Source organism: Eulemur rufifrons, chromosome 4, assembly GCF_041146395.1.
Source record: "Eulemur rufifrons isolate Redbay chromosome 4, OSU_ERuf_1, whole genome shotgun sequence".
In the NCBI taxonomy this organism is placed as follows: domain Eukaryota; kingdom Metazoa; phylum Chordata; class Mammalia; order Primates; family Lemuridae; genus Eulemur; species Eulemur rufifrons.
In genome coordinates this window covers 21,670,039-21,684,415 of record NC_090986.1, presented here as the reverse complement: position 1 = coordinate 21,684,415, position 14,377 = coordinate 21,670,039, and the positions used below count along the sequence as shown (strand labels likewise).

General features: G+C 39.7%; 1 protein-coding gene across 4 annotated transcripts in view; it reads left to right on the top strand.

Moving 5' to 3' along the window:
- NALCN (sodium leak channel, non-selective) overlaps window positions 1–14,377 on the top strand; it is a 328,066-nt gene that overhangs the window by 265,469 nt on the left and 48,220 nt on the right. For all 4 annotated transcript variants that reach the window (XM_069467070.1, XM_069467067.1, XM_069467069.1 and 1 more), the window contains 4 exons: window positions 10,165–10,266; window positions 10,686–10,755; window positions 13,260–13,351; window positions 13,439–13,561. In XM_069467070.1, coding sequence (XP_069323171.1) covers window positions 10,165–10,266; window positions 10,686–10,755; window positions 13,260–13,351; window positions 13,439–13,561 — 387 coding nt within the window. The remainder of the gene's footprint in view (window positions 1–10,164; window positions 10,267–10,685; window positions 10,756–13,259; window positions 13,352–13,438; window positions 13,562–14,377) is intronic.

Here is a 14,377-nt window from a genome sequence, read left to right as displayed (position 1 = left end):
GGTTGGCATTTGTCTGGATTTGGGTGCAGACAGAGGTAAATCACCTAAACTTTAAATTCAATGTGATATAAGAGAAAGATATTTTATGAAATATTATTGTCTCAAATAACTTTCAAAAAAATAACAAATATTTGGGAAAACTCAAAGAAAGCAAATCTCTGAGATAAGGTATCTGGAGGGCTGGCTGTGAAAACAGGTAGTTTATTTCAATTCTCAGTTCTCTTGTCCATTCAGCAGGAGCCTGGAGGAGGTGGTCTTCAGGGTCCCTGCAGTTCTAAGAGGATGCGAGGCCCAGTGGTAGAGGGCCTGGCTGGCCCTGGGCTCTGCTCCTCTGTACTTCTCTGACCCTCAGTTTTGGCATCTGCCTTTGCTGTGGAGACTGCCCAGAAAGGTGGTCTGAATGAATAACCATTGATCAAGCAAAGTGAAATTTAATACTTATTCCAGTGAGGGAAACCACCACTTCAGTAGCCTTAATAATAAATATGTCAGAAGGGATAGATCCCAGGGTGGTATTTACAAGGTTTGGGGTTTGGGTTTCAGTGTTTGTAGGATGGAGATCTGATTGAAATTGGGCAGAATTCTTGACGTGAATTTAGGACTGTTCGAGATACACGACAGGTAACAATTACTGTTCTGGGGAGGGCAGCAGTGTGGTTGGGCACCAGGAAGGGACGGTGACCTGGCTGGTACCACTTCCCTGCTTTCCATGTTCTTTCCACCCACGTCGGTTCAACATTTCAGTTGCTCAGCGAGAGTTTGCCTTTCGTTTTCCATTTTCCCTCTTGATTTCAAGGATGTAAGAAGAGGGGAAAAAATAATGGTGACGTATGCTGCCATCTTCACATGTGAAATTTTTCTTTGTGTGCCCTTTAAATTTTTAAACATACACATGTAGTACCTTTAAAAAAATAAATACAACTGATCTTTAAAAATATCCTTTTAAAAAGTTTGGGATTGACTTATCCCATTGGGCAGGGTCTTGGCAAAAATCTTGATGAGGACCAGTTATTTCTAGGCGTCTGGTTTGACCAGTTGAACAACCTGTTGTCTGGAGAAGGGGGTTGGCCCAGTGGTCTATAGTTCAGATAAATGGATTTGGGGGAAGTGCCTGCAGCCAGCTATGAAGTGGCTGACAGGGTAACAGCTTTACCTCCCTGCACCGGTCATGTCACGTTGATGCAGAGACCTGAGTCCCCAGCCCGGCTAATTAGACTTCGGGGCTGCCCGTGGTCTCGGTTCCCGGGGGACCCACGTTTCCAAATATCCATCTTCCATTTGAAACAGGATCCACATTATTTCAGCAACAAGTATGTTATATACATTACCATGAACAGGAAATTCCAGCCCACAGAGGAGCAAGTCTTTCAGAGAGGAAAGGCCCCAGAGCCGGAGGCCTGGGACTCATGGGTGGAGCCACCCATTCTACACACAATCATCTTTCATTTGTGGCTTACTTTCTAAAAATTAATGGATGTTTTGAGAAATAGAAATGACGTTTTGGATATATTTGAGAACTCTTCAATGAGGGGAAAAAAAGGTGGGCCATTTTTACAGAACTTAGGAACACTGGCACATGTATTTGCAGGTGATTCACTTGCACAAACAGGCCTCTGTGTTGTTTTGTTCAAGTCTTACCTGAAGAGTTTTGTGAAAGAGAGGATGTTCCACCACCAAAATTATAAAATCCGAGGTTGCTATTAAATTTGCTGCTGTTCTGACTTAGACTCTAATGTTCAGCTCCACTAAAGAAAGCTTCTTTTCAAAAGGCAGTGACCTTTTCTCTGCATCAGACGAAATCAAAAACAAATAGCAATGTGCTTTCAAAAGCATCACTGCCTCTACTGAGATTTCCTCTAATTCAAAGCCCTGAAATTGGGCAAAACTGCATTATCATTCCTGCTAGGCTGAGTGAATAGAGAAATGTCAAAATAAAATAATTAAACATTTTACATTATTTTAGAAAGCTCCATCCTTTTGTGGTTTGCCAAGAGTATCTCATTAGCTAGGACAGTATCTTTATAACCTTTTTGAATGCTCTGTCTGGTATGATATTTGCATTCTGATATTTGGTTTTATAACATAATTTTCTTTGCCATGCACTTATATTAATAATTTGTAAATGTCTAAGGAATGGTCTTTAGTTGAGTGCCACTTACTACAAAACAATTAAGCACATTTAATGAAATATATAGGGTTAGGCTTTCTCTTATTTATCATTTTAAAAGAATCCTTTTTATTGACTACAAATACAATTTATATACGACTTAAAATATATAAATCACTACATATTTATTAAGTTACAGTTTTTTTAAATGACACTCGCTGAATTTTCTTCCTGAAACAAAGTGCTCCTAAGACATTCATTCCTTCATTCAAGATGTATTTCTATAGCATCTTCTACGTGCCAAGCATTTTATGGCATTTGCTTTTTCCCATTTGGCACGTTCTCCCTTTAAGATTATTGTTTCATCAGTGAGCCCAGCCATTCAGCAACTTTGGAATGGGTCGTATTATTTCTCTGCAACTTCACATTCAGGGCATGACTAGCAAGACACCCTCAACAGCACGGAGAGGGCCTGAGCACCTTTCAGCACTCACACACCTCTGAGCTGGACTTGCTGACTCCTCCGTGGACTCCAGAGGTGGGGAGGGCGGGTCCTGGAATGACCCTGCAGACGAGAGGGAGGAGGACAGATGTCCTTGAGGCTCAAGGTTCGGGTCAACCTCCTGAGACAGCAGCAATTTTTGATTACCAACCTATGGCAGAAATAACCCCAGATTTTAAGAAAACAGAGTATTGAGAATTAATGTCGTAAATATGTATCTTTATGATTCTATTAAGGCTGCCTAGTTGTTGTTGTTTTTTCCTTAAGATTCTCCTAACACTTAAATACTCTTGTAGATTAGTTGAAAGACTATTTGGAGGTAAGGACACTGAATACAGATGAAAATTAAGTGTATGCAGAGAACTGTGAGATAAGATCTGTAGGTATATGCATTTGTACAAAACATAAAATAGTAAAAATTTTAAAGTGGCAAAAATAACTAAATTGAACTAAAATAATATATTCTAAACATATTTTCCTAGATAACACATTATTTGTGGTAATGAAAATATCTAATATTTTATTAAGATAGTATATGATTTGTAGATTATTTTTAGATAAACCCCAAAGTAATTTTAATAGTGCTATGGATTATGAGGGCTACTATTGAATTTTTCCAAACAGGTATGGGAAGATTTTTTTTTTAAATAGACTTTTTTTTTTGAGCAGTTTTAGATTCACAGCAAAATTAAACAAAGGTGCAGAGAGTTCCCATATCCACACAAGCTCAGCCTCCCCAACTACCAACATTCCCCACCTGAGTGGTACATTTGTTACAACTAATCAACTTACATTGACACATCACTATCACCCAAAGTCCCTAGTTTACATTAGGGTTCACTCTGGGTGTTGTACATTCTATGGGTTTGGGCAAATGTGTAATAACATGTATCCACCATTATAGCATCACACAGCGTAGCTTCACGGCCCTAACACTCCTCTGTGCTCTGCCTATTCATGCCTCTCTCTCCCCAACCCCTGGCAACCATGGATCTTTTTACTGTCTCCACAGACATCTACATACATCGAAATACATAGATATATGACTCCATGGACATGCATAGATGTTTATAGTAGCTTTATTCATAATTGCCAGACCTTGGAAGTAACCAATATGTCCTTCAGTAGGAGAACAGCTAAATAAGCTGCGGTACATCCAGACAATGGATGAAAAAGAAATGGGCCATCAAGCCATGAAAAGACATGGAGGAAATGTGAATGCACATTCCTAAGGAAGGAAGTCGATCTGAAAAGGCTACCTTCTGTATGACATTCTGGGAAAGGCAAAACTATGGAGAGGGGAAGGTATTTTAGCAAGATCTCTCCTTTGTTACTGCACCATTAGAGTGTAAAGTAATAATATAGGAAAATAAAATACTTATCTGTAAAAAAATTGGTTAGTACAGTTTCTGCAAAATTTCACTTGTATTATAATAAAAAGATTGATGTTTGCATTGTGATTTACATGGTTCTGAATCAGTAGGTGGGTTACTAAATTTAAACCCCATTGAATGATGTGGGGTTGCAGACATTTTATTTGCTGAATTTTAATAGATACGCTCAAGGCATGGATTTCTCATGAGTTAATTTTCCTTTTTGTTTATAGTAGGTGCATAAGATAAAGACATTCAAGATTTCTTTTATTTTATTTTCTGCCTACAATGAGGTTCTGGTCGCCCATGTATTTACACAGCTGTATATGACAGCATTTTTATGAATAACACAAGATTAGGAAGAACTAAGCTGTCGTTGCTATTAAAGAGCCAGCTCCATTTACTCAGGACAGCGCTGACTCACAAAGGAGTAGTAAATGCAGCTTTTTTCCTCGTCTCAGCAAGAGGCCATTACCAAGGAGCTCACCCATTAGCATCCGCTGTTGTGTCTACTTGGGCTGATCACATTGTCACTCTCTTGGAGTCAGGTAGGAGCCATTTCCAGGAAATACTCATTATCTATTCTCTTACACAGTTATACAGTCGTAGTTTTACATAATTACCATTGAAGGACTATTTTCCTGTTGTCCGCTAATGTGATTACATTACATTAACCAACCTCTGATAATACTTTTAAATGTATTACCTTGCGGCACTCAAGATTTGAGTAAAACCCCACACATGTAATGCTCTGCAAAGTTGCATTGCAGTTCCTTTCGATGGTAATTACATTTAATACCAGATGGGATCGTGTAATCTAACTTTTCTATAATGAGTGAAAATAATTTGAAGACTCCTAGGCCTCTCTCTTTCATTATAGAATGTGCAGGCTTTTCCCACACCCTTGTTCTGGGACATTAAGAAAGAAGACATGGAGACAAAGAAGAAAGGAACCGGGGGCCCCCTGCTACCGTGTCTATAAACAACTAGTGGTGTTTAAAGGCTAATAAAGCCCCAAAGATCTCTCTTATAACCATAATCTTTGGGCCAATTTTAAAATATTTTAGATGGAGAAGTGTCAAGAAAAATAGAGACAATTTCAGCACATGATTCTCTTCCCCAGCCTCCATAAGAGATTATATATATATATGGCTATCATATAAGGGGCAATTGAAATTCCACAGCACAAAGGCAATGCAGAAAAAAAAAAAAAAGAATCAATCTTTCATATTTTTTTTTTTTTTTCAAAGGCTTGGCAAGAAACCAGGGGTAATATTTTTGCAACTGGGAATGTGTGTTTGCTGAAGAATATTCCCACATTTGAATCATCCTCAGGGGTCCTCATCTTGTTTTACTTTCAAAGGTAGAGAGGGCATAGCATTAACCCCAACTGGGAAAAGGAAAATGCCTCACTGTAATTCTCCTCCAGGGAACAGGAATAAAGGGATTACATGTGCCTGCATAATGGAGAATTTCCTCACTCCGGCAAGACAAAAGACTTCATTATTTTTCACCAGACACTTGAAGCCTTGTGCCTCCCAGTTCTAGAAGCCAAGTAGGCAGACCAATTTTTTTTAATATTAAGCCACTAGATGGAGTTTCTAAGAAACTGGCCTTCTAGTGCTTGCCATTATGAAGAGATATAGGGAAGATGTGAAAGACCTTGTTCCATGACACTACGCAATCACAATCTTTCCCCTAAGAAAAGTGAGGCCACTCCTGCAGATCACAGTGTGTTTTTTCAATATCATTAAAGCAAAGCTGCTCTTTCTCTGGGCAGCAAATAGTGAACATTCTCTTCCTGAAAACATCTTCTTTTATCCTTATGTGAGACCAAAAGGCATCTCAGTCCTAATGAAAAATTTAAAGTAGCAAAATATAACTTAGTTGAACATTCAAGTACTTCTCCTTCTGGGTAAATCTATTACTAACTGAGTAACTTTAATGATGTCTGTGCATCTCATTTTTTATATATAAAATATTAAAAGTCTCAAACTCCTTAGTCATCCACTATTTCAGCTTGCAAATAGAGTCCTGGAAGACAAGATATATGGAGACCATGTTCGCAGTGACAGATCAGATCTCCGGGTTAAGAAACTGAAATAAGTGCAGCTGTTAAGAGTCTGCTCTGCTCCGCACTGGCTTTCAGGTTTCCTTAATAGCTTTCACATACAATACAGATAAAGATGGATAAATTTTCTAGTTTGCAAGAAGAAATGTCTGATTTTTTTTTTTTTTTTTGATTACTGTCTCGGGGACTTGTCTATTACAGGTACACAGCGCATCGTTCTTGAGCGGCATAGTGTTCTGACTTGAGCTAAAACTAAAATTATTTAACTCCCCCATTAAAAATCATATTTTGAACACCTGCTGTTTTGTTTGTGATTATCTTCATGCTTCTTGAGCATGAATGATCAAGAAAGAAATTAAAATATTTGATCTTTACAGAATGTCAAGGTTCACTCATTCAACAAATGTTTATTGAGTGCCTACTGTACAAGAGGCACAGTAGGCACTGAGAAAATAATCATGAACAACTTTAAAGACAACCCCTGCTCTCTCAGAGCTCTTTGAAACTTAGTGTATGTGAGGAACTGAAAGCCCAAAGAGAGTAGCATGGAGAGAATGAGGTAAAAGATGACACTGGACAGGGAGATTAGAGGGAGACCAAACAGGGCTTTGCAAGCCGCACTGGGCTTTAGGCTTCATCTTTTTCTCGAGAGCTATAGGAAGGTGAAGGGTTTAAGGCAGAGATTATAACTGCATTACTTATCTATTGCTGCATAACAAAGTACTCCAAAACTTAAATGACTTAAACAACACATTTTTTATCTCAGTTTTAGCGAGAAATCTGAGCATAGCTGAGCGGGGTCTCTCGCTCTGGGTCTTTCTCAGAGCTGCATGCATTTGAACTTGAATGGGAAGAAGTGCCTTCCTAGATCATGTGGTTATTCATAGGCTTCAGCTCCTCACAGGCTGTTAGATGAAGGCCTCAGTGGTTAGCTGGAGGCTGCCCTCGATCCCATAACAAGTGGATCTCTCCATGGAGCACCACACGACAGGGCAGCTTGCTTCAACCGAGCAAGCAAGCAAGAGGGCAAGAGGGTGTCAGCAAGAGAGAGTGCTAAGAAGACAGAAGTCATAGTGTTTTGTAAACCTGTCCCATCACTTGTGCCTTCTGTTCCTTAGAAGGCAGTCACTAAGTCCTGCCCACACTCAAGGTGAGGGGCTCACCTGAGGGCATGAGAACCAGGAGAAGCGGATCATTGGGGCCAGGCTTAGAAACCTGTGTACCAGGACAACATTGTGGATGCTCGTCCTAGAAAACGCTTGGCTTGCAATAACAACACAATACACTTACTGAGCGTGGGTGCATGGAGCCCAGGTCGGAGGCTGTAGCACCAGCTCATAATAGATGTCACTGCTGATCAGAGTCAGAACAGAAAAGACTCACCTTCCAACATGACCCTCTGCCACACTTGCTGTGCAGTCCCCAGCACTCTGTAAAATGTTTTAACATCAACCATGACATGGGACAAGATAGCATAGGCAGTAATAGCAACTAAAATTTAAATAAAGTGTCAATGCTTCCAAAGTACTTTCACACTCATAATCGTCTTTGCTTCTTCCAATTCCCTCTGAAGTCAGTAGGAAAGGCATTATCGTTCTCCACACCTTACACTCGGGAAACGCAGGCTCAGAGAATGCGCCTAATGCGTCACCTGCCTAAGGTCCCACAGCTTGTAAAAGCTGAAGTCTAAAGTGTGTGGTTCTAAATCTTGTGTTTTCTCAACTGATCTTCTGCATGAGGCTTCCAGACAAAGGCAGAACTTTCTATCCACAGCTGCACTACTGTGCATAAAACTGCAAACCTGTGCAACTTTGAACCGTGAGACTAGCGAGTTGAGGATGCATTGGGCCCACACAGTCCCCTCACCTGCCCCTACTCTCCTTCCATGCCCCACCCCCACCTTGTTTCTTATTCATTCTGTCCATCAGCTGGCGGGAGGGACAGGAACTGAACTTCTACGAAGTGAGGATGAGTGACAGAGTGATCCCTAAAGGACTCAGGGTCTAGTAAGGAGGATAACTAATAACAAGAAAATGCCATAAGCATTAAAAAGCTTGGTTAGTAACATGCTACAGGAACATGGAGTATGCAACGAGTCATTTTTCTGTGCTTCCAAGTAGGTGAAGTATTCGTTTCTCTCTTCGTGTTACTTACCGGAACCCATTTCTATCGGAGTCTGTAATTATATTGTGCATATTACAACACTGGTAGTTTGTGATTGCATTACTCTATTATGCTTTTATATGGTAACATTGTGTTTCCCTTAAAAAATAATAAAGAGAACTTTTACCATGCTTTTGTATGAGGCTGGGCACACTGGATTAGAGTTTATGTAACCTCTTGGCAAATCTAATTATGTCCAATTGAGTTAATAACTTTCTGCCAACACTATTATTTTCTAAAATAGCAAAATATTTTACATGACCAAAGAATGTGACAACGGCTGTTTTATTTATGCAGAAACATTCTAGTATGACACTCCTTCTATTCCTATTTTGATGTCCAGGTGTCTTCGGGGCCAAAGTATCGCAAAACTTCCCTCCCTTCCCTTTGCTCAGGCCCCTGTCTCCCAGCCCAGATTGACGTCCACCGGTCTGAGGTCCGCCCTCATTTACCGGGAACCTGTGTGTGGCCACAAGTCCCTTTGTGTGATGTAATTAGGTTTTTCCACATTCTCTGTGGATGAATTTATGTGTCTGTAGAAAAGTTGTTTCGTGCTGCTTATTAAACTAAGAGTAGTGATTATTAGGGCTTTATTTCCAATAATGCATTTACAGTCATTGAATTTGTATGATTTTTCATAGATATTCACCATAATTATCTTTATCCACATCAAAACCATTTTTAGATGCTTAAAACATATATTCATAGTATTATAAGAGGTGATATTTTAAGTGTGCTAAGCAGATACAGATCCTTTTCTTGAAGTTCTTGACTCTGAGACAGATAGTAAACATGTAATTCAGAGCTATTCTAGAAATGCATTTTAAGAAACGTAAATAAAGAAGTGGTATGTGAAGCAGTGGCAAAAGTATCCGTACTCAGATGTTGAACAAATACAGCATCATAAGATTTGCATATTGTAAAATCATCACATTTTAAGTCTGTAAGTTATCCTCAAAAGAAAGTCTTTCTCCTCATTTTACCAATAAGGAAACTGAGCCCCCAAATCACCCAACCGGTTAGTGACAGTGTAACTTCTGGCACACAGTTCTTTCAACCCTCTGTGTTGTTTTACTTCTACTTGAAAATAGTTCTCAAGGGAATTTCTGTCATTCCCAGCTGGAGAAAGCTTTCTGAAAAAGAAATTTTGTTTTCTCACCAAAATCGTTCACACCACAGGTGTTGGGTCACCCAATTGTCTTCACTCATTAGCAAATCTGAAATTAACACAAGCCCAGTTATGGGCTAAAGAGAACATGTTTGAAAGAGTCTCCATGATGTAGAGAATACAAAGAAAGTGGTACCTGGTTTCTCTAGGTAATAATTTCAAAAGCTGTATTGTGCTTTTTTTTTTAAATTGTGGGGAAAAAAATACGTGTACATACATAACATAGCATTTACCATCTAAACCATTTCTAAATAAACAGTTCAGTAATGTTAAATACGTTCACATTGTTGTGCATGATTTCAGCCTTAGTCACTTCTATTTACAACTCATTTTTGCCTCTAAACTTTATGCTTTCCTATTTTCCTAAAGTTCTGCAAAATCTCCTTGGAACATACATTTCATCATTCCAGAGGCCTAGGTAGACAAATCTATCCTTATGGGATTTAATTAGAAACCTGTTTAAATTCAAAACCAACATCATGATTGCCTGAGCAGGCTGGCCTTACTGCTTACAGAATCTTCACAGAAGCGCTACCATTTTTTAAGTGGGGAGGGGCGCTTTCTAATTATTTTGCAGCACCTCTTCATAGCAGACTCTTCTGCTCTGTAAGTGTTCTTGACACAGAGCCTGAAGTTCATTTTCCTTTGTACTTATGTGTTGGCTGCTGTATTTTGCCTTATCATTGGTGTTTCCTTAAAACAATAAGAATCATGAGCACTTTTGTATTATTCATCCCAAATGTATAAACCATGCATTTATCTAGGGCTTTTTTTTCCTAGAGCTTGCACTCGCCAGCGCATGCTGAGTGGATCGTTCGAGGGGCAGCCAGCAAAGGAAAGGTCCATCCTTAGCGTGCAGCATCATATCCGCCAAGAGCGCAGGTGAGTACTCTGGGGAGACACTAAGGAGAGGAGTTTTACAGGAAATGCTCACTGTACTGTACGCAGCTAACGCCCTTCGGCCAGGTTGGCAGACAGGCTCCGGGGAGGGACTGACTTCTATCTGCTGTTGGTATGGATAATAAAACTCACAATCAGATTCAAAGATCTTCACTTCAAAAACCTTTTCCTTAGTGACAGTCAAATCCTCACTTTTAAGATCAGAAGGGAAAATTCTGAATTTTGTTAGAGGGGATCAAAGACATTTGGATAGACTATAAGCTTTTGCTGCAAAAAGAAATAATAGGCATTTGTGATGTGTTAGAAAAATTGTTTTATTTTGTTTTTTTTTTATCATGGTCACTACTTAAAAATCAAATTTGATCTTGAGATGTATTGACCAGTGATTATGGTTGTTTCAGGTCACTAAGACACGGATCTAACAGCCAGAGGATCAGCAGAGGGAAATCTCTTGAAACTTTGACTCAAGATGTAAGTTCTAAGCAGTGCTTTGGATTTTGGAAATATGATTATGAAAATGTATTTAAATGCTGCTTAGACAATTCCAGTGCCTGAGTCTTTCTGTCACATCCCCATGTCTCCTTAAGACTTCATGCCAGAGAGAATCAGGAAACCAATTACATGGCCAAGTACCAAAAAGTATCCGTTAACCACAGAAAAATCAAGTCATCCCACACAAAGCATATGTCTTAGCTAAAATGGTAACACAAAAGTGACATATCAATTGCATTGACTTGAAATGAAAACATTTAAAGCATTTTATATTAATGATTTGCATCATTAACTTTGAATATTTATTAAGTACCAAACATTCTAGAATCTAGATCCAGTGTCTATAATTTCAGGGCTTCACATACTAGGAAATAAAATTTTGTTTCTAGAAGAATTTTTCTGTCAAAGACTACATAGTATTTTCCAAGAATTTCTTTGCTTTTAGATTCTGGGTCATTCATGTATTTATTCACTGGCTCTATAAATATTTATCAAGTATGTAACATGTGCTGGGGCCTGTTCTGAGTGAGGACGAGTAGTGGTGAACCAGGACAGGCTTGCTGCCCACCTGGAGCTTAGATTCTAGTGAAGGAGACAGACTCGGATGAGCAAGTAAACATACGATGCAATTTCTGGGAGCAGGTTCTTTTTATTTTCCATCCTCGCTTCATTGCTGTGACAGGTTTGCTTTGCAATGTAAAGTAAAATATTGTAAAGAGATCAAAGATGGAGATTTGGGGGCATGGAAATTTAGATATAATGGTTAGTGTAGACCCCAGAGACCCAAATGAAATGAAATGAAGGATTAAGCCACTCAAAAATCCAGAGAAACCAAGGGTTAGACTAACAAGCAGACACATCAGGGCTACAATCACAATGAAGGAGTTGGAAAGTACGTATTTAGTGAACCCCCGATTAAAATATGGATCTTGGGTTGAATCTGGATAAGTTAGCTGAGAAAGCAGAGTCATGAATGCTGAGAGCCACAGACGGTGCTTGAAAAAGGAGGGCCAGCAAGAGAAAGTTAGCAAAGCCTTAGGGTTATTTTGGTTTTGTCTTTTTCACCACTTACTTCTTATTACTTAAGAGTTCTGGAGGGCTGGACATACTACACCTGCTTTCAATCTGTAGCAACTGCTATTTTAGTCCAAGTAGATTGTGTCTGTTAAGTGTTCCAGGTGTAATCAATAACTGGAAGACGTTGGTGATGAGAACACCTGGTATCACCAATACCTGATTGACATGGTTCTATTGGGTGCACAGCTGTTACCATCACAATTCTTAATATGCACAGCTCTATCTGATTGGCTACCATATTGTTGGCATGGAATTGTAATCAGATCCAACACATGGCCTGTGCACTTATAATGCCAGAGTCAGTTTTATTGCATGGAGAATATGTTCAGGCAGAAATTCAGGCAGGCATCACTCATTCAAAGTGCTTTCCTTCAGTGTGATTCAATAGAAACGTACAGTCTACTTAAGAGTCAAATCAGAACATGGCTTTGATAATATGTGCTTAAATATACACAGCAAAGGCCCTGTTTGAATAGTCTCAATTCCAGAAGCTTACTTCTTCTTCAAAGACTTATTACATTTTTCTTATAGAAGTACGACAAAATCCATCCCCAATCTTGTCCAAAGGAAAATGGCATAGGGTTCTGATCTTTCACAAGATAGCCTTATAATGTCTTTTCTCCCATAAAGGAGACGTTTAAATTAAAGAATTTCAACTTTTTCACTTCTTCCAAACAATAGAAAATACAGATAATTAAATCTAAGGAATTCTTTCTGCAAAATCTATGGAGTTGTTTGAACAATGGCTCCCCGCCTCCAAGAGTCCATGTAGGGACTGCCACGGCCCTGCACAATCTGCCGTCCCACCTCCCTCAGGCCCTGTCCTTGCTCTCCTCTCGTGGCTCCACCACACTGGCGTCCTGGTTATTCCCCGTAGACACACAGGGCTGCTCCCACCTCCGGAAGAACACGTTACACGTTTCTGCAGCTCGCCAACGGTCCGCATTCTCTTCTCCTTCTAGTCTTCACCCAAATTGAGATCTCCCCTGACCTGTTTATTTAAAATCATAGTCTTCTAGCGCTCTCTACGCCTCTCACCTGCTTTGTTCTTTTATCAGAGCTCTAAGCATCCTCTGACATACTTACTTACTGTTATTTATTTTTTTATCTGTCTCCTCCTGACTAGAACATCAGCCCCATGAGAACAGGGATTTTGTTTTTGTTTGTTTCCCTCTTGACATATCCTCAGCACCAGAATGGTGCCTGGCACACAATAGGATCTCAATCAATATGTGCCGAGTGAATGACTTTTTGGAGGAAAAAATACCCTTGCTAAGAAGACTGTGGCCATTAAAAACATATATATAAGATAAAGATATTGATTTCAATTTCTTAAATGGTGATATATGTTGGCCTTCAAAAAAAAACCTCCCATTTTAATATGCCCCCTCTTCATTTATTTCTAGCATTCCAATACAGTGAGGTACAGAAATGCACAGAGAGAAGACAGTGAGATCAAGATGATTCAGGAGAAAAAGGAGCAAGCGGAAATGAAAAGGTACAGGGTGCCGTGGTGTTCCGGGCTCTCGTTTTGGAATGGCAAAATTTCCCTTAGCCTCACTCTCCCATCAATTCCCCCTTCAAGGAAAGTGCAAGAAGAGGAACTGAGGGAGAACCACCCGTACTTTGATAAGCCGCTGTTCATCGTGGGGCGGGAGCACAGGTTCAGAAACTTTTGCCGGGTGGTGGTCCGCGCGCGCTTCAACGCGTGAGTACACTTCGTTTCAGCCAGGTGTTGGCCTGAGCCGTGCAAACAGCAGGGGAGGGGTTGTCATAGGCAGGAGAAGGAACGTGTAATCCTAATGGGGTCACAAAGTAAACTGTAAGCTAATTAATCATGCTGCTCCTCTTTGCTGAGCGCCCAACCAGCTGGAAAGAGGTCGCAAGTAGTTAGCATTTATAGAAAACTCCCATTGGTAAAGTACTTAGCCATTTTTATTTATGCATTTTAACAGTTGCCTAATATGTTTATATCAGTTTTATTCCATATTTTATTTTGGAAATACTGATACAAAAGGAGTTTAAATGAAGTGGTGAAGGTCATTTGCCATGTCTTTTGTCAAACTTGTATTTTCTTTGTGGTCAAATTACCCCAGTTGGTTTCTTTGAGAATAACGTAAAGAAGAAAGAAAGTTGACAAGGACTTCCATTACCACCTCTCATAAAAAGAAAACTCAATGTCCATTGTCTGTTTCCTACCAACATAGAAGAAATGTGTAAGAAGCTATCAGTAGGGTGAGCCTTGAGGACTCTGTATTAGGGAGACCTAAGCCAAGTTTCACAGGCAACCAGTGGATGAAATGAATTTTTGTCAAGGGTCACTTTAATATCCTGAAGACAGTGAGCCCAGAGGAAGCATGAAAATGCTCCATCTTTCCATTATGTAGTTGGACCTTCCCAATGCCACCATTTTAAGCAAATTGATTCCTTTGTTATTACTCAGTAGCATATGATGATCACTATCAGTTATGGGCTGAATTGTTCCCCCCAAAAATCCACATGTTGAAGTCCTAACCCCAGAACC